This window comes from Hyperoodon ampullatus (assembly GCF_949752795.1).
Source record: "Hyperoodon ampullatus genome assembly, chromosome: 8".
NCBI classification, from domain to species: Eukaryota; Metazoa; Chordata; class Mammalia; order Artiodactyla; family Ziphiidae; genus Hyperoodon; species Hyperoodon ampullatus.
Genome location: NC_136921.1, coordinates 71,414,421 through 71,437,621, shown reverse-complemented (window position 1 = coordinate 71,437,621; position 23,201 = coordinate 71,414,421). Strand labels below are relative to the sequence as shown.

General features: G+C 38.0%; 1 protein-coding gene across 1 annotated transcript in view; it reads right to left on the bottom strand.

The window, feature by feature from the left end:
* KCNJ3 (potassium inwardly rectifying channel subfamily J member 3) overlaps window positions 1–21,695 on the bottom strand; it is a gene marked incomplete at both ends in the record, with an annotated part of 158,453 nt that extends 136,758 nt beyond the window's left edge. The window contains 2 exons of the mRNA XM_079709844.1: window positions 10,344–10,560; window positions 20,994–21,695. Coding sequence (XP_079565970.1) covers window positions 10,344–10,560; window positions 20,994–21,695 — 919 coding nt within the window. The remainder of the gene's footprint in view (window positions 1–10,343; window positions 10,561–20,993) is intronic.
* Window positions 21,696–23,201: the final 1,506 nt, after the last annotated feature.

Below are 23,201 nucleotides of genomic sequence, written 5' to 3'. Positions count from 1 at the left end.
CACAGTCTGAATCGACACAAAGCTTCATCTCTTTAACAGTTAAATCAGTGAATTTGGGGTAAAGCAGATTGCTCTCCATAATGTGGGTGGGCCTCATCCACTCATTTGAAGCCTGAATAGAACAAAAGAGTGTTCTTGCTGAACAACAGAGAATTCTCCATAAGAATGCTTTCGGACTTCATCTGCACCATCAGCTCTCCTGCATATCAAGCCTGCTGGCCCACACTACAGATTTTGGACTCACCAGCCTCCATAATTGTATAAGCCAATTATTTATAATACATATATACACATTCTAAAAAAAAAAAGCTTCATCTCTGAAGACTTCAGAAATTTAAAGAGCTATGTTCTCTTTCATTTTTACCACATGCCAATATGCTAAATTAGTCCAAAATATTTCAGCTGAGTAGTTAGTTCAATAAATATTAGTGGCTTTACTAGCTGAAATTGAGTAGTTCTCAAACTTTAATGTTCTTAATAAGAATCACCTGGGTGCCTATCACAAATGCAAATTTCCTGATTCACAAACATCAGATATTTGAACACTAAGTCTAGGCAAAGGCTCCAAAGTCAGCATTTTAATAAGCTTCCCATGGGATTCCAATGCAGGTAGTACCAGGACTTTATCTTGAAAATCTCTGAAAATTACTTAGTTAATGCTTAAACTATGAAGTTCCTTGTCACTGGACTACGCCACATCTTAACCAAAACTGCTTTCCCCAATTACAATCCCCCTTGCTTACATTTAACAATTAGCTTGATTATCTACAAGGCTTGCTGAATTCTTTTATCATATGTGCTATAGGCAAGATTGTGACAAATACAGTGTCAACCCTCCCCAACTCACCTCATCCCCAGTAATTTACCCATACCACCCTCCGGCACAACAAATGAGAAACTTCATTCTAAAATGCTAAGGATTGTATTAATTAAATATTCTATACAAGATAGCAGTGAAAATAATAGAGAAAATGACATGTGAAAATATTCTTTTTATGTATTTTTGAGGCTTCAGTGTTGAATGTGGAATGTGGAAAACAGTGGAGTAACTCCAATCATAAGTTTGAAAAGACCTATTCCATTACCAATGAAGCAAACTTCTCCATTAAATTGAAGCAGACATCTAGGAAGGCTTAACTAACATTCCTGACTGCTAGATTGGGTGACTAACCAACATTTCTGACTGCTAAGTTGGGTGACTAACCATCCCAGTTTGCTCAGAGTTCCTGGTTTAACACTGAAAGACTCATGCCCCAGAAAACCTTTCAGTTTCAGGCCAATGGAGATAGTTCATCATCCTACTTCATGCCTCAATATTTAGGCATTACTTTTTTAAAGTCCCTGGGAAAACGTCTATAACAGCCTATCAAAAGAAAATGATAAACTAGGATTTTATTTAGGAATTGTTCATAAAAAATTGCCTTATATTAAAAAAGACTATGTTTCTCAAAAATTTGAGTTTTATTTTGACTCAAATTATTGAAAAGGTATCTCTAAAAGAGAAAAAAACACAATTAAGGAATAATAAATATTAAAATATATATATAATCATAGAAGTTACTTAGAGGAGGGTAGTTTGATTTCCAATATATAACGATCCACGGGTCATGGACTTTTACTTGATAAGGTAAGTCTTCTGAAACACCAGCAATTACTTTAAAAGGTAATAGCAATCTGGGCAGGAATAGGGAAACCAGAGAGGTAAACAAGACATCCCTGATGTAGGTCCTGACTACAACAGATACAAGGAGCTCACAGGCTAATGATTCAGAACCTGCAATAAGGAAGGATGAATAAAATTTCCAATGGTCAGGAGAGAGCTAGCTCATTTGCAGTAACACTAGGGGTTTGCTATCACTATCTTCTGAAGGATCATTAAAGTGTAACGATTAATTACAGCTCATAAAGCTAAATATTGTAGAATCATTCATAGAGGAAAATTGTAGGCACATCTCAATTATTCACAAGCTGAGCTTCTGCTCTGTGATTTACTCATTAGGAAATTTCCAACTGTTTTTTCACTAGTCAGGAGAAGAGTCAGTGGCTTGTTCGTGCTGTTTTATTTCTTTATCTCAATTTATCTTTTTGTTTCTCTGGGTGTCTCAGCTTCTTCTAAGTAGCCATGGGGAAATTCAATGGGAAGGATCCTGGAGCACTTTTTCCCATTCTTGTTTAATTATAAGTAACTACTTTGGAACCAGAGGCCTTTTTCATTACTTTCAACAGTCACATAGTTGCCTGAGTCAGACAATTTCATGCAGGACCCAATTATCTCTGGTCTGGCCTACTGTAACAGCTAACACCTGGTCTGTCTCCACTCTCAGCCCCACTCAATCCATCCTCCACCTGCAGCCAGAGGGATCTTTGAATCTTACAAATATGACCATGGCATTCTCCTGCTTCAAGTCCTTCAAGGGCTTTATCGCTTATAGGATTAGGTTCAAACCATGCCTCAAGGATAGGCTCATCTCCAGCCAACTCCCCTCTGCCTGTCCTCTACTCAGACCATACCAAATTTACTCCTCTAACAAAATGAATTCTCATTTGCTGTTCCTTGGGCCAGAATGCCCAGCTCTCCTTACCCTCTGTAAGACCTTCTACTTCACCTTCTTGTCTCACCTCATGCTGTGTCCTCTGCCGGGGGGCAGGGGGCTTTCTCAGACTCCTTAAGAACAAATCCTGGGCTTCCCTGGTGGCGCAGTGGTTGAGAGTCCGCCTGCCGACGCAGGAGACACGGGGTCGTGCCCCGGTCCGGGAAGATCCCACATGCCGTGGAGCAGCTGGGCCCGTGCGCCACGGCCGCTGAGCCTGCGCGTCCGGAGCCTGTGCTCCGCAACGGGAGAGGCCACAGCAGTGAGAGTAGCCCGCGTACCGAAAAAAAAAAAAAAAAAAGAACAAATCCATCCGGGACCACTACTCTAGACCTATACTGTAGCGTGACATAACATCTGTTTGAGCACATATTGCTAACACTCAATTTAGCTCAACTTCTTTCTCCCTTTGGACTGTGGGCTTCCTCCTTAATCATCTTTGTACTATCTTACACCTACTATAATATGGATAATCAACAAGCATTTGTTGATCAATTTCCTATAAGAAAACAATTTATGACTCAGAAAGCAAGCTTATAAAAAGAGAGCAACTCTATTAAAATCAGTTAAAAATAACAACAAACAGATCAGAAGTGTTTACTGGTATCTACTACTTTCTGCAACCTATGATATACATTTAAAAAAAAATACAGCCTCAAAACAAAGTCCTTAGTCAATCTTGGCAGTTTACAGTTTATCTGGAGATGTAATAAAGCACATAAGAGATGAATGTGAAAAAATTATACATGTATATATAAAGAAAATATTTTAATAATAGTAGACAGACTACTAGGGACAGGGTTTTGCAAAATAATGTGCTAATTATACAAGCAATTTATTCAAGCAATAAATTGGAAGCAAAATGAGAAATAGTGACTGAGAACTCATGAAATAAAATTCATAGCCAATAGATACCATAATTTCAACCTTGCTAGTAATCAAAAAGAATAAAATAATGTCAAATAGACAAAAATGAAACCAATTATAATATCCATTGTTGGCAAGGGTATGAGGAAATAGGCACCTTCATAGCCAGCTGTAAATTGGTACCAACTTTCTGTATAGCAACCCTGAAATAGATATTAAAAACCAGCAGATGTATATGTCCCTTTACCTAGGAATTCCATCTTTAGGAATTTATATAAAATAGTAAAGTTGGTGGTAAATAAATTAAAACTATGGACTATAGAGTATTTATCTCATTAAAAAGGAAATGCCTAAAAATTCCAGACAAGAGATAGGTAATAAAAATTAAGATAGATACATAATTGGCATACAATAAAACCATTAAGATGAATGGTATAGAACTGTAATTTGACATGAAAGATGTTAAAATCATATTATACAATAAAGCAAGTTATAAAACAGTACATAGAGCATAATATAACAATATATCTGAATACAGACACCTGAAAGGTTAATGACCAATACATTAACTGTATAGTAGCTGAAAATAAGAGTAAGGTTTTTATTTTGCATATTTGTATTTTTAAAATTTTTTCTATAATGAACATGTATTTAATAGCCCCTTCACAGTAAAAAAAAAAAAAAAAAAAAAAGTATTTTAAATAAGTGTTTAAAGGAAAGCACATGGACTAAAGTGCCCAGGGAAGACTGAACAAATATGGCAGTTCTTATGCCATGTAAGAGAAGACAGAAATGCTATCCTAGGTTGTGAAAATGGTATTATCACAGACATGGGAATCAACAGTGAGCACCAGTGTATGGACGTTAGAGTAAGCAGGGCAGCCTAATTGTCTCAGGAAGGAACACATGCTTTTTTTTTTTTTTTTTTTTGTGGTACGCAGGCCTCTCACTGCTGTGGCTTCTCCTGTTGTGGAGCACAGGCTCTGGACGCGTAGACTCAGCGGCCATGGCTCACGGGGCCAGCCACTCCACGGCATGTGGGATCTTCCCGGACCGGGGCACGAACCCGTATCCCCTGCATTGGCAGGTGGACTCCCAACCACTGTGCCACAAGGGAAGCCCAACACATGCATTTTGACTGGCAGTCATTAGGGATTTTTGAGCACAGGTATATCATGATAGTAGTGTTGTAAGCACATTCATCAGGCAAACATTCAATAGTGCACAATCTGCATGTAAGCAGATACTAAATCCATTCCTGAGACAACTACTGTGATTTAGAAGTACTATTATGTGAACTTTCAGAAGAAGAGTTGAATTACAGAGACACCACTAACAGAGAGCAGAAGCCAGGTAACTGCTCCCTTGGAGCATTTACAACTGCTCAACATCTACCTGAAACCCCCTTCAAAGCAAAGGGATTTGTTTTACTCAAGATACTGTGTTTGGGCTTAAATGTCACCTTCTCATTGCAGCCTACTCTGACTTCCCTACACTCCCAAACCCTTTTGCCTTGCTTTACTTTTTTTCCATAGCACTTATTTTCTAACATTCTAAATGAGGCACTTCATCATTTTACTGTCTGATTTCCATATATGATTATAAATACCCACAAGAGCAAGAATTGTGTCTTGTTAACTAATGTGTCCCCAGGGTCTAGAATACTGTTTAGCCTGTAATAGGTGCTCAACAAATATTGTGGAATGAACAACTTAATTGAGTATAAAAAAGAAAGAAAAGGGGAGGAGGCCTTCAACAAAAGAGCCATGATTAATAAGGACAAACATTCCAGATGAGGATGTAATTTGAGGGTAAGATGACTACTTGGTATTTACACAAGTTGACTCTGAATTAAAATAGTGATATCCGAGTGGACAAATGTCCTGGAAATCAATGGCATATATAAAGCCACAGCAGGTGAGAGATTTCATAGCTGGAGATAACAGAAATAATGGACTTGTGCTTATTTGTGGGTTCATTTTTAAAAATCGAGTATCTAGATTCAAGAAGAAAGAAGTCAAGGGCAGAGATCCAGGAAAACTTTATAAGAAGAGGGAGCCATGCAGGGTATAAGGAACACCTGGAAAATAAAAATGAGAAGAAACAGAAAAAGAGGGAGAGGGAAAATGTGGTGTCTCTGAATCCCAGAAAGAGCCTTGAGTATAAAGGAATAAATAACCGGATTACGTTTTTCATGAAGAAAGACCTGGACATGTTTGAGAACAAAGAGAGTCAAAGGAATTTTAGGTATTAGGTATATTAAGTATTGGCGCTTGAGTCACAGGTAATAAACATGACAATAAAGCAGGTGCTTTTGGAGAAGAATAAAGACATTTTCCTCACAGACACTAGCAAAGAAAAAGGGGAGATAACCATGAGAAAAGGATAAGGAGAGTAAAAAAAAAGTATACAACTTGAAGTGTCACATTCTTTTCGATAAACTAGGTGGAGAGTAGTAGGTCTAGGAAGGGACAGGACAGCTGGGACTGGGGGCATGGAAGGAGAGAAAAGGTCTAAAATAGATCCCATGCGGAGAGAGCCTGGGAGTGCAGAAAAGATAATTAAGAAGACTGCCAAATAGCAGCAGAGAGCAGATTGAAGTTTGAAAGCATGGAGTTCTAATGAGCCAAATCTGCAATGCTGTTTGCCTCTAGCAGTGCTCTCCCTCCTGGGAGAATCAGCAAAGAGAGCAACAGTTAGAGGTAACCTATGTTTAGAAATTTGCTACGTGAGCAAGAAGCAAAGGTTATACATGAAGAGGCAAATGTTGTGTTCCTTGTTGGAAGTGAAAGTCCAACTCATTGGAAGCAAAGAAGGCAACAATTCCTGAACCTGATCACTGAGGAGTATTTCCAAGGAAGTGGGGAAAGTAATTATTGTGAGTCCTGAGCTGGAAGCTGAAACTTTCAAGGAAATGAGAAAGCTTCTAATTTTTCATCCCCCTCCTCACCACCACTACCACTCCCGCTGAGACTACAGGAAGGGAAGAAGCAAAAACTAAATGACATCAGAAGATTCTCATCAGAGGATCGCGGCAAAGTGAGCAATTATGTGCCTGTCTTGGGGGCTGGGGACTGTGTAGGTAGTACTGTTAATACGGTAAAGTGGTAACGCTCTAAAGTTTTACGCATTCCCTAGGCATTGGGGTCACTGGGTTTTAAATAAACTACATGCAATCCACTAGGGGAAAAAAATGTGTGTTTTATTTTGTTATATAGAGTTTGAGATTACTAAATTATTACTCTAGCATTTAAATGCAGGCTTTGCTTTTGAATCGAATCCTAGCACTCGCTGTTGATGCGATGCAATCATCTGTAGTGCAGAGGTGCACCCACACCCCCCACCCCCGACCACTCAGACTTCTCCTCACCCCACTCTCCACATTGTTCACTCTGCTCTAACCACCACCACTTTCTTTTAGTTCCTGGAATCAATCAGGCTGGTTCCCGACTCAGGACCCTTGTACCAGCTGTTTCTCAGCCTCTGCTGTGTTCTCCCTCCAGACAGGCCCAGGAGGTCCTTCTTGACAGGCAGGTCTCCGCTTAGGTGTCACCTTCTCAGGGAGACCTTTCCTAACCGTCAACCTAAGCCTGGGATGCACTCTTTGTTCCATAACCTTGTTTTGTTTTGATTTTTATTCCTGACACATTATTATGTGATAATACCTTGCTTATTTATTTTTTTGTTTTGTTTTGCAGTCTTCCTCCTCCAGTTAGAATATAACTTTCATAAGGAAAGGGATTCTGCCTGTCTTGGTCACCACTATATTGTCAGTATTTCAAATATTTCCAAGCACACAGTATACATTCAGTTATTTGTCTAGTGAATGAATTAATGATTTAAAAAACTTGGTGTTTTAATGTTAAATATGATGGAAAGTTACATTGTTGAGTAAACATTTAGTCACAAGCCTGTATAACAAAAAACACTGGAGCTAAAATGGTATTATTGATGTCTCAAAACATCACAAAAGATCATATTTGTCTTATTCCAAGCAATAAATATTATGAGAAAGTATTGTGAATGGGAGGATAAAGGAGGAAACATCCTGAAAAATGAATCTAAATAAATCTCAGTATAACTTTAAATGATCATATGGACATAAGAATGTTTATGTTATTTTTACCAGACTCAGGGCGGTCTGAAAATATAGACAGATTTTTCAGAGTTTGAAAAATGTGTGATTTAATCAGTTAGGGCATATACACAAACAAAATGTCAGATAAATTTTCCACAAAATAAATTCTAAAAATTATTCATAATGTTTTTTCTGTTATTCTTGCTATATTAAATCTAGAGAACAGGCTTAGTTAAGAGGTTAAGAGGAGGAAGGCTTTAATCTTTTCTCCATAAAAGGCAATCTCTAAATAAGAAATTTAGTCTCCAGTCAAGTTTTCACATTTTCTGTGGAAAGTAGTCTCTACCAGTTCATAATTTAAAAAAAAGAAAAAAAGGGGGAGAGGGCAGAAAATGGTAAAATAAATCTACAGTCCTAATGGATAATTTAATGTTATGAAACTCCAAATGACTTTATGTAGAATATCATTTACTAACCATGATCCTCTGAAATCTGATGAAGACACATCAGTTAAGTCAAGAATACATAGGTGTATTTTAAAAACAACCTGATTCAATATTCCCTTAAGATGCCTATGTAGAAGTCAAAAATCAAAAAAATATATAATGAATAAGGAAGCCTCAGACAAATCCAAATTGAGAGACATTCTACAAAATACCTGGCCTGTACTCTTCAAGTACATCAAGGTCAAGAACACAAAGTAAGGTTGAGGAACTATTTCATCATGAGACTGAGAAGACAAGTAAACAAATGAGGGCATAATCCTAAAATTGATGCTGAACCAGGAAAAAAAGGGCTATGATGGAAATTACTGAGAAGACAAGTAAACAAATGAGGGCATAATCCTTAAATTGATGAACCAGGAAAAAAGGGCTATGATGGAAACTACTAGGACAACTGATAAAATGTGAAGGTAGACTATGAGCTAAATAATAGCACTGTATCATTGTTTAATATCCTGTTTTTTTCTTAATTGCACTGTGATTTTGTAGAAAAATTTTCTCATTCTTAAGAAATACACACTAACCAGAGATAGGTAGGAAAAATGGTTGGATGGATGGATGGATGGATAGATAGATAGATAGATAGATAGATAGATAAATAGGTAGATAGATAGATAGAACTAGTGGAAGATTTCTAAGACTGTCAAGTGAAACAAACTTCACTCGTGGCAGTGATTAGAATAATAATAAGCAATTAATAAACTATAACCAGCTGTGTCAAAGATAGAACCATATGCTTTAAAAATAAATCAGTAAAAACATCTGCTGTTTAAGCTCTAACAATGTATTATTACTTCAATAAACGAGACAAATAAAAACTAAAATTTAAATGTAAATATTTCTTGAACTAGAAGCCTTTATAAATTGGTTTCACTATTTATCAATATATGATATTTTAGAAATATACTATGACATCAATTCAATTTTAAGTTAAAAAACTGGAGAATTTAAACCATGAAATTGGCCACAGAAATCAAATCCCAGATATAGATTGATGAATTAAGTCTTTACTCACTGTTCTCAAAAACCTTAAATTTTAAAGTGAAGCGCTAATGATAATAAAATAATAGTAATACAACAGGTAGCTTCAAGGTGGTTATTATATCATTCTCCTTTTAGAGAGATGGGAAAAAAAGTTTACGGAGATTAAGTATCTTGCCCAAATTTCAAATCGGTGTTATGTAACAGATGTATAAGATTACAGTGACTTTCCTCCCCCTGCCCCTTAAACAAAGCTTTATATCAAGATGGGAGATTCTTTCATTATGTAACGTCTCCCACCGTGATATAAGGCTCGAATGTATCTATGCTATTGCCGATGTTACTGTCAATGCTATAGTTTATACATAATAACTAGCACTTTAAGATTATTAGAATGATATTGGTAGAAAAAAAGTTAAAAGCTAAAGTATTTCTTGCTTTCTCACTACTTGTAGCAAGGGTAAAACTCAAGATAGATAGATATAATTATGTAAATATTCCATTATTAGTCTCAAGCATCCAGCAGGTTCCAAACCAACTGGCAATGCTTAGGCCCCAAATAATATACTCTGATTTATTGTTTCTTTCCTTTGCCAACCTTATTCTCCTCAGAGAGTAGCAAGCTGTGGGTATTGCAGTATAGCAACGCTATATCACATCTTAAGAAGTAACATACAGCACATAGCTATACCAAAGCCGAAAAGGAAGAAAATTTCTTTTCAAAAAATTTTTGGTCAAGGTTCAGCTGGGGAAATCTACTGACCCACTTTGAAATTAAAATGCTACTTTAGTGTGGTTCGCGCCCGCGCGCACGCACGCACACACACACACACACACACATACACACATACAGGGAATTTTCCACTGAGGTTGCATATAGTAGCATATCAAAGCTCTATCAATGACACCCGAATCACCATCCCTAAGGCAAGAATACGCATGCTGAGTTCAGGTTGCTCACTAATTACCCTGAATTTATTTTAACCTTAAATCTTTTAAAAAATATATGATTATAGGAAATCCAAGTCTGCAGTTAAACTAGAACATCATAATCATTTCTAGGAGTCATCTCAGTTTCCTTTTCTTTTTTTTTTTTTTTTCAGTAAGTATTTCTGAGTTAACATTACAAATGCAATCATCACAACAGTAGATCTTCATTTTCAAAGCAGTATCAACTTAATGTTACAAAGAAATAACAGACAAGTCATTACTTTCATTATTGCGAGCTGAGATATTTAGCCCAACCATGATAGGTATTGTGCATATAATATAATGTTATTATGGAATAAAGAAACTTCATGACATATCTATGTTTTTACTCACCAGTTGTTTCCACAATGCCTTCTAGGATGACGACAATCTCGAACTGTTCACTTTGCATGCTTCGCTGGGATAGGTCATAAAAGGGGCTTTTGGCATCAATCACGTGGCAAATCGTGAGGGGGGAAACAAGAAAAAGTTGATCTGCCCCTGTACTAAAACCTACATCCAGTTCAAGTTGATCAAGGGGAAGGAACTCACCCTCAGGTGTCTGCCGAGACTAGACAAGCACACAGAAAAAGAGAAGAAATCACCACTTGTACTGAAATTTGCAAGGCAGCCCAACAGTAATTTACATCATTGCCAACATTCTGCACTATCAATCATCTGCAACAAAATCCAAACAAATCATTATGCAGCTATGTTCTAGCAAATGGGCCAAAATCCCACATAGCTCATGTGGAACATACATGCATTATTTATAATACACGACTTACTATAATTACCAGTCCCTAACTCATGAGCTTTGGAAAAATGCCTGGTCCAACAATGGCTGTTAACACAAACTGTGGAACTAAGTGTATATGTGATACTGCTTGACATAAATCACTAAATGATAATGCACTACACGCCAGATGTTTTTTCCTCCCAAAGCAAATAAGTAGGCAATTCTTATGGAGTTTGTTAAAGCTAAAAAAGGTTGATCATAATTTAAAAACAGATTTATTGCATTATTACAAAGCAAACATAATAACTTATTTTTCCAGGACCTTTGAAAAGTAACAAGTAGATAGAAACCAGAATAGAATAGTGAAGATGTTATCATATTGAATAATGTTATGTACACAACAGCTCACATAATAAAAATAAAGGCAGATGCTGTTAACTAGTGGCTTTTGAACTACTAGTAATAAACTGCATTAGTTATTTCTCTATTTATTTTATAAATTGTAAAATTAGTCAAAATTTGTGCTCAACTGAATTTCTTTAAATCAAAATGCAGTTTAAAAAATCTGTATTAGACAAACTTGTAGTTTACTAAAACTTTCATATGGCAGTGGCACTCACTATCAGTATAAATCACTGTAAAGCTTAATTCAACAAACTGCTTGCATGTTAAAAAAAATTAAATACGATTATTAACAATTAGCAAACCATGAAAATAAACTTATCTTTCTTTTCTATTCATTTTTCTTATATATTACTTATAAGGATCACGGTAAGCAAATATTTATATGATGATGCTGGTAAAATAAAAGCTGGGTTAAGAAAATCAGGGTGGAAGGAGGCTTGTTGCTGGTTGAATGGGGTTTGGAAGAATCCAATATACTTTAAGAGACTCTTTCCAAAGCAAATTTAATAAACAAAACAGACTCTGCAACACTGATCTGTCCAATGAACTGGTAGACTGAAGACAAAATCCTTACTTTCAGAGTTCCCAGAAAGACACTGGCTTTGTAAACGAGCCTGAAAACACTGAAAATTATGGTTTAGTAAGCTGTCTCCACAGCAAAACAAAACCAAGAGTTCCAAGTTGGTGGCAAATTGTTACCGCAGAAATTGCAGAGTCTCAAAAGCAGAACTAGTCAATTAGAGAGGCTACTTTGTAACTAGTGACACTCAGGAGTTTTATTTGTGTAGAAAAAAAGTCCAGTGAAAATATTGAGACTATTTTTCTTCTCTGCCTTATGACTAGTTGATTAAAAATTTAAAAAGAAGAAGAAAATGATTACTGACAAGAAAAGAAAAACATGGAAAAACCTGATGGTTCAAAAATAAAAATAGCAGCTCTAACAACCAATGTTGGAGAAAACTAGTCATTTCTAAGCCAGTAGAATTCATTTATCTTTCTATATATATTCTCAAATTGGTAGAATACAGATGAGACCAGCATCTTTGCAAATACACAGTTGTATAACATGTATTGATTAATGTAACAAAATAAAAGTCAAACACAAAACAAAAATAAAAACAAAAATCCTGGGTCATTGTTTTCTCACCTACTAAGAAACAGGTGCTATATAAACACAAGGTGGTATTCTGACATTTATAATTAATGATCAGAATTTGGGTCATTTTACCAACTATTCTAAGCTCTGCTTTTTCTGCATGAAATAAAAATATTCACAAACATAATTTTTAAACTCAGTTTCCCATTTATTTTAAAATAATTTCCCCCAAAGAAGATATATTTTTCTAATTTTTATATACGTACACCAAGGCTAAAATTCGTCTCCCTTACTTATATATTTGTTATTTATACTTGCACCTCATTCTTAGAGTAGCCGTTAGCTTCTATATTCTCTGCTCATTCAATAACCCATGAAAAAGAAGTGGCCTAGAAACAGATAGGCTATCAGGAGAATGCCAACCTAGAATAAGAAATATTTTATTTTTAGCAAAGCAGTTAATTCATATGTAGGTAATTTAGACTTAATATGCATGAATCTGTTCCATTAACGTCCATAACGTTCCAGACTCCACGTTATCTTCCGATTTTAAAAATGTGTCCCATATACTCAAAATTATGCCTATACCCCTTCCCAAATGCTTTATAGCCTATCCAAGTCTTGGCAGAAACAAAGTTGACAACTGCACCTATTTTGTGATACTATGGGGAAAACAATACTTCATTTCTTTGAAAGATGTTTTCCACACTTACATCTTTTTCCGATAAGTGAAATTCTCTACATATTCACTAAAAATTATTTTCCAGTGGATAAATTTAATCTTACTTTAAATGACACTGAGGTACTACATATATCCACAATTTTATCTTTCACATCTTCTTCCTTTTTGTTAGGCCAACAGATATTTCAACTATCAATATGCTTACCTCCCTGATTTTTGTTTGCTTCTCTGACTCTGTAATAGACTGGGAAGCCTATTACTCACTGTGAATTAAAGAGAAAGCTTTTCTGTTTAGAGGAGGGAAGGGTGTTTGGCGGGTGCCTGGAGCACTGGAATTGTTTGAAGTCTGAGCTCCTGGACAGAGCAAGGTTATCTTATCAATACTCAGCCAAATACGATGTTCCAGAACCTAACATATATCTACCAAATACATTTGCAGAAGCATGCACATTCTACTGTAGGTTTACAAGGAATTCTAATCTAGGCTTTTCTAATTCTGGGGCAATTCCAGAGATTTTTCTGGAGCAAGGGAGGAAAAGAAGGCTATGTTAGTTATAGTCTCTCAACTTGTGTAAGTGGAGTTAGAGAACTTTTGTTCAAGGAACTGTAACACATACATAAAAGATACAAAAGAAAAAGAGGAGTTATGGATGTGCCTTTATAAAATTAAACTGTGATCTGTACCTTGAGTATGTAATAAATCAGTAGCAATGATATTTCTTCCATTTCTAGTTCTCTTATTTAGATACCAATTACCATATTTCACCCAGAAATTTTGATAATAGGCATAAACAAATGTAGGTAAAAACCAATTTAACCTTTATTTATTATGTCATCTTAAGAATTATGATAAAAGAAGAAATCTTTCATTAGTAGAGCAGTTTGCCCCTGGTCTACATTATCTCTTCTGGTTCTATAAGCCTCCTAATTCCAAAAGGAAACACAGAACCATTATCTTTTCCTGGATAATATGTAAATAGATACAGTCGAGATCAACAACAATTCTAAACAATTGCTTAAGGTGAAGAGTGATACAATAAATTATTAAAATTTCTAAGGTTGACTTTACTTGATGAAATAATCATTTAAAATCTTGAAACTATTGAATAAATAAGTGGGGAAAAGGTGGAAGGGAAAACAGTTCATGGAAAATTGGTAATTCTTAAAAATTTAGAACATAATTTGAAAACACTAGCACTTGAGAATAACTTAACATACAACTTTTATTATCAATTGCATGAAATATTTTGGGGAAGGAAATAAAGATTTTTCTGCCATTTTAAAGACTTTCTGGTTGGTTGCATTATAGTAAATTCTGAGAGTTAAGACAAAAATCAAGGAACTCTAAGGCATAAAGTTTGTTTAAATTTATTGTCCAAAAACATTATAAGTAGAACCTCCTGGATTTTTTGAAATGATTGTGTGCAATTTAGATTTTGGCAATAATTTCTAAGTTATTCTTCATAATAAAAATATTGCTATTGAAATGTAGTATTTCTATTACACACACTTTAATTATATGCCACATGGATATATGTCTAGAACTTAAGGTTTGTGCCTCATTTTATAGCCACATGTACTAATTTCAAAGAAGCAGCTAATGTCAAATGACTTTGAACTCCCTTAGAGTCCAGAAAGGCCTGCAAGATAATAAATTACAACTTCTGACTACAGGTGGAAAAGGAATCAAAAGTCACAGATGCCTGGAAGGGATTATTATCATCAGGTACTTTACAGACAAATAGCTTTCTTATTACAGATAAAGGACTGTAGCATATGTATCCAAAGACAAAGACACATACACACACACACACACACACACACGCACCCCGCTCTGGGATACACATTTAGAACTGCCCTTGGCATAACTAGATCCACAGGTCGCCATCCTCCTTCTGGGAGATTTGTGATCAGTTGTCCACATTCATTCAGCAGGGACACACTTCACCAATACAATCAATCTCTTTGCTGCCTTTCTCCCATCTCTCCAACCCATTATTGTGTTCTAATTATAGCCATTGTGCTCTTTCCTAGCTCAGAGGGAAGCTAGGGGAATTTTGAAAGAAAAAAAATTTAATCTCTAACATCTGACTCTTGAGATGTACTTCTATAATATTCTAAGGCTTGATCCACCCCTCCCCACCACTTTCACACGTATCTACTGGAAAAGGTAATGAGGGCCAGTGGTCCAGAAAGGAAAAGAAGGAAAACGTAGTTGAAGACAGAGAGGGCAGCCCTTCTTGCCTACCACCTCCCCACCATTTTATCTGTAATGTCACTTCTCCTCTTTAAATGTGCAATGTATGTGTGTGTGTGTGTGTGTTGAATATATGCTGAAGTCAGAAATAAAATTACATGCAATGAGGTCAGAGTACTATGTGGAATCTAAAATTTGGAAATGAGCCAAAAGCAGGTACCAGGATAAAGAACAACAATGCCTTGTGACTCAAAGCATTTCTGGCAATGATTTTGGGACTCAGACCAAAATTAAAGTCAGGTAGAAGAAAGTGTGGACCTAGAATTTCATCTGGACTATCTACAGTTGTACATTTCTTTTGACTTCTTATAAATGTATTTATTTTATTTATTTATTTTTGGCTGCTTTGGGTCTTCGCTGCTGTGCGCGGGCTTTCTCTAGTTGCGGCAAGAGGGGGCTACTCCTCAGTGCGGTGCACGGGCTTCTCATTGTGGTGGCTTCTCTTGTTGCAGAGCACAGGCTCTAGACACGCAGGCTTCAGTAGTTGTGGCACGCGGGCTCAGTAATTGTGGCTCATGGGCTCTAGAGCGCAGGCTCAGTAGTTGTGGTGCATGGGCTTAGTTGCTCCTCAGCACGTGGGATCTTCCTGGACCAGGGCTCGAACCTGTGTCCCCTACATTGGCAGGAGGATTCTTAACCACCGCACCACCAGAGAACTCCCCTCTTTTGACTCCTTAAGTTTGAAATTCCATCAATACACAAGTGGAAAAAAATATGACCAACATCAAGCCTAAAATAAAGATTTTTAATGCTAAGCCAATTATCCCATAAAAATATGTTCACTTTTATGAAAAGAAAGTAACTTATAGATGGAATGTAATTTATCTTGTAATAAATTTTGTGAGGCTTCTATACTATTTAAATGAAAGAACAGCTTTATAATTCCTTGAGGACTTTTTATGGAATTTATAATAATAACTGTGGACAGGATTTGTAACCCTACTTGCACATTCCCCTCCTACTCAGCAAACAAACACCCTCAAATCCATCAAGTGCTTTTTCCTGCTTCTCTTCATCATTTGTTCTTACCTACTACTGTTTATTTTGGGGTCTTTATGTCCCTATTTCTGTTCACACTGTATTCCCCTGAGCACAAGCCACCCTGTCCTTTTCAGGAACCATATTAAAAATAAAAAACAAAACAAACAAAACAACATATTACTACTATTTAAAAGAAGAATAGTAATTATAGTCTTTAAAAAGAACCCAAGTTCTATACCTATTACAAACTACTGTACTTGTGTCAGAGAAAGCAAAGCTAGACTACATAGAAACTGTACTTTTTTTTTTAAAGACATAATAAATCCACCTAAAAAAACTCACTGATCATTATAAGATCTAGCCCCAAGAGTTCTGGGGTACTCAGTCTTAGACATCTTGAATCTTTTTACTAACCACTTGTATGATGTTCAGAAGAAGAGTTTTTTAATAGATATTCACTTGTGAATTAATTTTTTAAAGGAGATAACTAATGATCTCAAGATTAAAACTAAAGTGCAAATTGACCAAGACCAATTGGAGAAAAGAGTCAGTCATACAAAATAGGGTCATATAGAGTCATAACAATAATCGCATTAAAGTGCAAGGTATGGAATGAAGACAAACTAATAAATATATGAAAAAAATCAGGAATCAAGTGGTCCAGGAATCACTGTGGTTAAAAGAGTAACAAAATATTAAGATATATGAAGAGAATGATGAGCTTGTTAGTTTTGCAGATGCAATTTTGTTTTTTATTGCATCTGCATGGGATCACATTCATATGAGGAAACTAGATAGCATCCAATTCTGAGTATCCATATAAATGGAGAATAGAAAAGATGAGTATAAAAATAATGTATGTGATATATTAGAAGATAACTGGGCATCATTACCTTTCATTAGGTGAAAGTTATGGGGTTGCATAGCTGACATCCTAGGAAAGGAAGATGATGACTATATGCCATGAATAAAAATATGAAGATATAAAATTATACTTCCATGAGAAAAATTTATCCTTACCTCTTAATTTCAAAATATGGATCTAACAATAATTGATTTTATGTTTACTTTATGTAAATAAGGTTTGACTGTCTACATATATATATACACACACATATGTATACACGTAACTGTGATGGTTTTTGGATAATAAGTGTGCAAATTCTTGAACAATGTATCAAAAAGTTTAAATCTTTCCCTAATAAGATGGAAGTCTAGGCCAGTCAACCATTAGTATTAGATTTGTAGGAGTGAGATTTCCAAATCCTTTAAACCCAACACTGAATTACAGGGTCCAATGTATCATCTATTAGTCTCAACTCCTTAATCCAGGCATTTTTATTAAAATTTTAAACTGGATGTCATATTAACTTAACATGACCGTGCTATTCATTAGTTCCTATATTTTAGGTTAAAAAAAAGACAACTAAAATAAATTGAAAATTCAAATAAAACATCAACATGGGGATGAAAGAGGAAAAGAGAAAGAACATTCATCTTAAAAGAGCTTTCTATAGCTGTATTCATAATAACACTATAAATTTTAAAGAATAACTTCCAATTATATTCTTAAATTTTTATTTAATCTGCTTTCTTTTTTTCTAAGTCAAAAAAGGACTGATCACTTCAGGCATAATGTTGGAAGATCTATAATTAAATATTGAAATAAATTTTAGTATTTGCAAGCTTGGAAGATGGGAATAGAGTTGAAATAAAATTTGCTTTCATATAAGTTAACAACAATTAAAAATTAGAGAAGTTATAAGAGAAAAACTTCCATCAAGACACAATTCAAAACAAAAAAAAGGCACAGAAAACTTCACAGTAGCAAGGATTAGAAAGCCATATGCATGTTCTTACTTTTCTATTCTTTACAAGAATAGAAGTACTTTAAATCATCAAATATAATTCTTATGGTAATACTGATAAATAAGCTTTTATTCGGCAAATAAGAAAACAGCAATTGAAAAATATAAATGAAATTAAATTAAGTAATAGGAAGAACTCATATAGACTGTAATTACTATTATTAAATATTATGGTTTTGTTGCCTCAAAATTCTATGCATTTCTCTGTATTAAAGATACATAAATTTTACATGTAAAATGTCAAACATGGGTTAGAGGAGAAACTGCATATGTGTAATAATATTTAGTAAGGATGTATAAGACCAATACCAAAATATTACTGCTTTAAGATCTTGGTATAGCTTCTCTTTAAAAATATAGTTGGCTGTTTTGGATCACTTCATCTCAGTCCCTAAAAGAAAATGAGAGTCACTTATTAAAGGCAAATCTTCCCTCTGATTTGCCGAATGTTATTAGTTTCCTAATAAAACATGGCTCCTTTTAAATGAAGTCTAAGGAAATGACAAGAGCTATGAGAATTCATTTTAATCACCATGGCTACAGGACAAATCAACTTCAAGCAAACTACAGTAACTGGTTGGATGAAGAGCTGCCACTGATCAACCCTCTCCCCTCACAAAAAAAGCAGGACAGAATTTCACCATAATTTTGTTTAAATACAAATTGACTCCACATGCCAATTATTTTTACTTTTAGCACTGACATCTTCCCAACAAGTCAAAAGTAAAGAATTTTATAAGAACATTATACATATTGTTTTAATTAGATGTTTTTATCACCTTGTGTTAATATAGCACCTTGCTCCAAGTTTGCCAACAGTAGGAATCTTTTTTTGTTTGTTTGATCAGGACACTCCTTGTGGTATATGTGGTACTTGCATAAAAATCACTATCAGTGTCCTGAACCACTGTAGACACTGGGTGCTTCAGATTCACTACAACTTTGTAAAAAAACAAAAACAAAAAACAAAATCTACTATGTAGATTAATTCTAATTATTTCTGATTTTGTTAAAATAAAATTTGATAGTCTAAAAACATCTAAATATGTTTCCTCAAAAAGATATTTGTTTTAATAAATGTATTTATATGTTTGAAAAACCAGAGAACAGCAATAACTGACCTTTAAAGTCTAATTTTAAGTTTCCAATACACCAATCAAGATGATAAACTACTCTTCAGTAAAAATCTCAAAGTGACACATGAACATGGATTCTACGACAGAGACTTTTGCACTACATTTATAAAGTGTTGCTGGTAGGCCTAACCTAAAAAGAGAGGTTATATATCTTGTTCTATTCATAGAAATAGGCACATACAACAAACACCCCTGCAACAAACATGTCTACAACATGTTTAGCCTGATCCAAACAACTCAGTTCAAATGTGGTCCATAGCATGATATACTAAGTTAAATTAAAAAAAAAATTACATGCAGCCCATTGGAGTTAATTATAAAGAATATGATCTACTCAAATTATTTATTCACCATTATCTTAACATATACAGCAGAACCAGGTTGAAAATTTTCCAGTAAGCTATACACAATTAGTTTGTTTACTGTCTGTAGCATAGTAAATATGCATATGATGTGGAGTGACAGGACAACTGAGCTGCTTTAAGTCCGACACTATACTGAGCAAGATGGTCAAGAATATTTAGGGTAAGACCTTGTAAATGAGTAATGAAAATGACACAAGAGCCAAATTTTTTTTAAAGCACACTGGACCACTTTTAACTACCATATAAACTGAGGCTGTGTAAAACGATAGAGACCTGTAGAGTAAAATTGAAATCTCAAAGGCAAAAACCTCAACTTAAATATTTCAGATTTTCATTTTATTAATGCTAAGTTCTAGATGGGGCTATGGTTTTTCCATGCAATCTCAGATAAATTTTTAAGACTGTATTGAGGTCATCTTTTCAATTTATGAACATTTGAAAACTATCTAAGGCAAATCCCTCAAAAAGATGGATTGTAAATAACACATAGAGAACTGGGCTTGTATCCCTCATTCCCAGACTCTAATGGGGTGAATGATTAGAGTGGGCTTCTCTTCTTGTTTGTAGTGGTGCCCTCTAACGACTAGATGGGCCTTGCTTTAATAATCACTCCATGAGCAATTTCTTTTAGCATTTACACTGCTGATGGTAGGAAGCAATCTTCTTTAATGGATGCTGAAAAGCTTCAAGTGAAATCTGTAATTGACAAAGGCTTCATAGAAACAGGCAATTAAGAATAAAATTAATAAGAGACTCTACAGGAAAAGCACTCACGCTTTCACAGAATATTTCTCTAGGAAAATATTTGGTAAAAATAAAACTTGAAAACAACCAGGTGTTGTTTTTCCACTTTATAAACTGCTTCTCTGGTTTGTGTACTTGTTAAAAAAGATGACCACAGATAGAGTTAGAATAAATGTTCTTGGGACTGAAGGAATAATCCACCTGCTAAATACTACTAGGGGGGAAAAGAAGAAATTTAAAAAAAGAAAGAAAGAAAAGCCCTAAGTGAAAATTAAAGCAATTTCAGCACTTTTTTCTTCAAACTAAAAGCTGTTCAGTTTTAATACTTCAAGTTTACTGGAGTAGCCTGTTGACAACAACTCAAAAGCTCTCTAAAGAGCAAAGCAGCAAGGGTGTAGGAAGGAGAATGGGGCACTCGTGTACCTCAGAGGTCCAGGAGCCAACACCACTCCGTTGGCGTTACTAGTCCAGAAAGTGACACAAATACATCCGATGAATATAAATAAAAATAAAATAAAATAAATAAGAGCACGGGAGTGGGTGGGAAAAGAACAGAACTGTCCGTTGTACTCTCTTTTCCCAGTCCTCCACGCCCTCCCCAGCTCCCAAACAAGGAAGTTTACCTGTGGTGTTAGGCAAGACTAGGAGCCTGAGGGTGGCTCTCAGGTGAGTTAATTCCCAGGTTTGAGGGCTGGCGGTCGCCAGGTGGAGAGGGGGCGGGTAGCACTTACTTTGAGCAGCTTACAGCGGATCTGCGCGGAGACCATATGGCTGTTGCGCAGGTTGCCCACTCGGAACATGAGCGTGAGTTTTCCGTCCCTCATAGAGATCACCGCGTGCTCGCTAAACATCAGGGTCTCCGCGCGCTTCTTGGGCTGGGACATCTTGATGAACATGCAGCCTATGAGGAAGGCGTCCACGATGGAGCCGAGAATGGACTGGAAGAGGAAGAGGATGATGCCCTCGGGGCACTTGTCGGTGATGTAGCGGTAGCCATAGCCGATGGTGGCCTCGGTCTCGATGAAGAAGAGGAAGGCCGAAGGGAAGTTATAGACGTTGGCCACGCAGGGCGTGTAGTTGCCGACGTGGGCTTTGTTCAGGTCGCCCCGAGTGTAGGCAATCACCCACCACATGGACGCCATGAAGAGCCAGGCCACGGTGTAGGTGAGAATGAAGATGAAGAGGTTCCAGCGCCACTTGAGGTCCACCAGGGTGGTGAAGAGGTCCGAGAGGTAGCGGCTCGTCTCACTGCCCAGGTTGCCGTGCTGGACATTGCACCGGCCGTTCTTGTCCACGAACCGCTGTCGCTTCTTCTTGGGCACAAGCTGCTGCTGCGGGCCCTGGCCCGGCCCCTGGGGCTGCAAGCCCGAGCCGCTGGACGAAGTGGTCACTACCTGGTAATCGTCCCCAAATTTCCTTCGGAGTGCAGACATAATACGGAGGGGCGAGCCAGATTCAAACGCGAAGCGAAGGCGCAGGAGCCAAGCGCTGCAAACCAGCACCAATGAGGAGGTGGGAGCGGGAGAGAGCGGGGACGAACGCCGGCGTGCCCGGGGTGGGGGGCGCACCCGGCAGGTAGCTGCGGTCTCTGCCCCCCGCAGACGCCTCTCCTCCCCTGGGACGGAGGCTTTCTCTCCACGCTGAGTCTTAAAACAAAAAAAGTGTTCTCCCACACTCAAGGCAGGAGGACTGCAAGGACCAGGAACCCGAGCGCAAATGTGCCCCCAAGCTTTTCGAGGCCTCTCTTTTCTTCCCTCACCACCGGCATCCCGGGGGCCCCCTCTTGCCTTCCCACAGCCCTCCTGACTATCCTGCAGCGCTCCCAAACTGACTGTTTTAAGATTGATGGCCAACTCGCCGGGCTGCCGAAGCGGCGCTACCTGCTCGGACCAGACCCTCCCCCCTCCCCGCCGCTCCCCGATCGCCCGCCCCGCGGGACGGCTCCCGGCTCCCTCCGGCGCTCCCGCCTCCTATCTTTTGGCCCAAATCCCGCCCAAAGGCATGTCTGCCGGGCACGGGTACAGCAGACCCTACCCACGCCCTCTGGGCTCAGAGTCCCCGCTCCGGACTCCGGAAACGCGCCCGCCTGCCGTCCGCGGGCCGCTGAGTTTCCGCGGGCGCCACCGGGGCCCTCAGGCCGCCCCCGAGCGCTGCAGAGACGCGGCGGTGCGCTAAAGCCGAGCACTCACCCAAAGCGAGAGCGCAGGAGGCGGCGCGGCCGGCGGCAGCGGCAGCCTGGCCTCGCACTCTGCCCTGAAGGCGGTTTTCCTCGCCCCTACTTTTCCTGGGGCACCACGACGGGCGCCAACGCCGGTCCCCCAAGCTCCGCACCTTCCTGAGGGCACCGCGCTGCCCCCCACCAGAAGGATCCTGGCGCGCCGGGCACAGAACGACTTGGGAGCGGGACTCGAGGGTTCCTTGGCGCCGTGCTCTCCCAGCAGGCGACAACGGTGCAGCTGTAGGGGGTTTGAGCCTCGGGATGCGGGTCAGACTCTCAGGTGAAATACCAGCTCCGCTCCAGCTTTTCCTCTGCTTCACGGTTCCTGCCTTGTCCTCTCCCCTCCTCGGTCCCCCACTCCCTGTCCGCGTCTCTGTGGCCCCGGTTAGATGAAGCGAGGCTCGAGCAGGGGGCGGCGGGAGAGCGGTGTGTGTGTTGGTGCTTGTGATCCGCTGCAGAGCCGCGCTAGCCCCGCCTGTCCCTGCCTTCCTCCACTGTTTCACCAGCCTGAATTGCACCTCCGCGCCTCAGTTGAGCCTGCAGTGTCTGGCAGCTCAGGAAGAAGCGAGCCCCTCCAATGAGAAGCGACTCTAAATTTGCTCCCAAAGGAACTCTCCTTCCTCGCCCCCCTGCATCAGGCAGAAAGCCCCCAGCAAGCAGCAAATGTGCTCTTTGAAAGGAGAGAAGTACAATATGCCTAACTAGGGCTCTCGTGTAAACG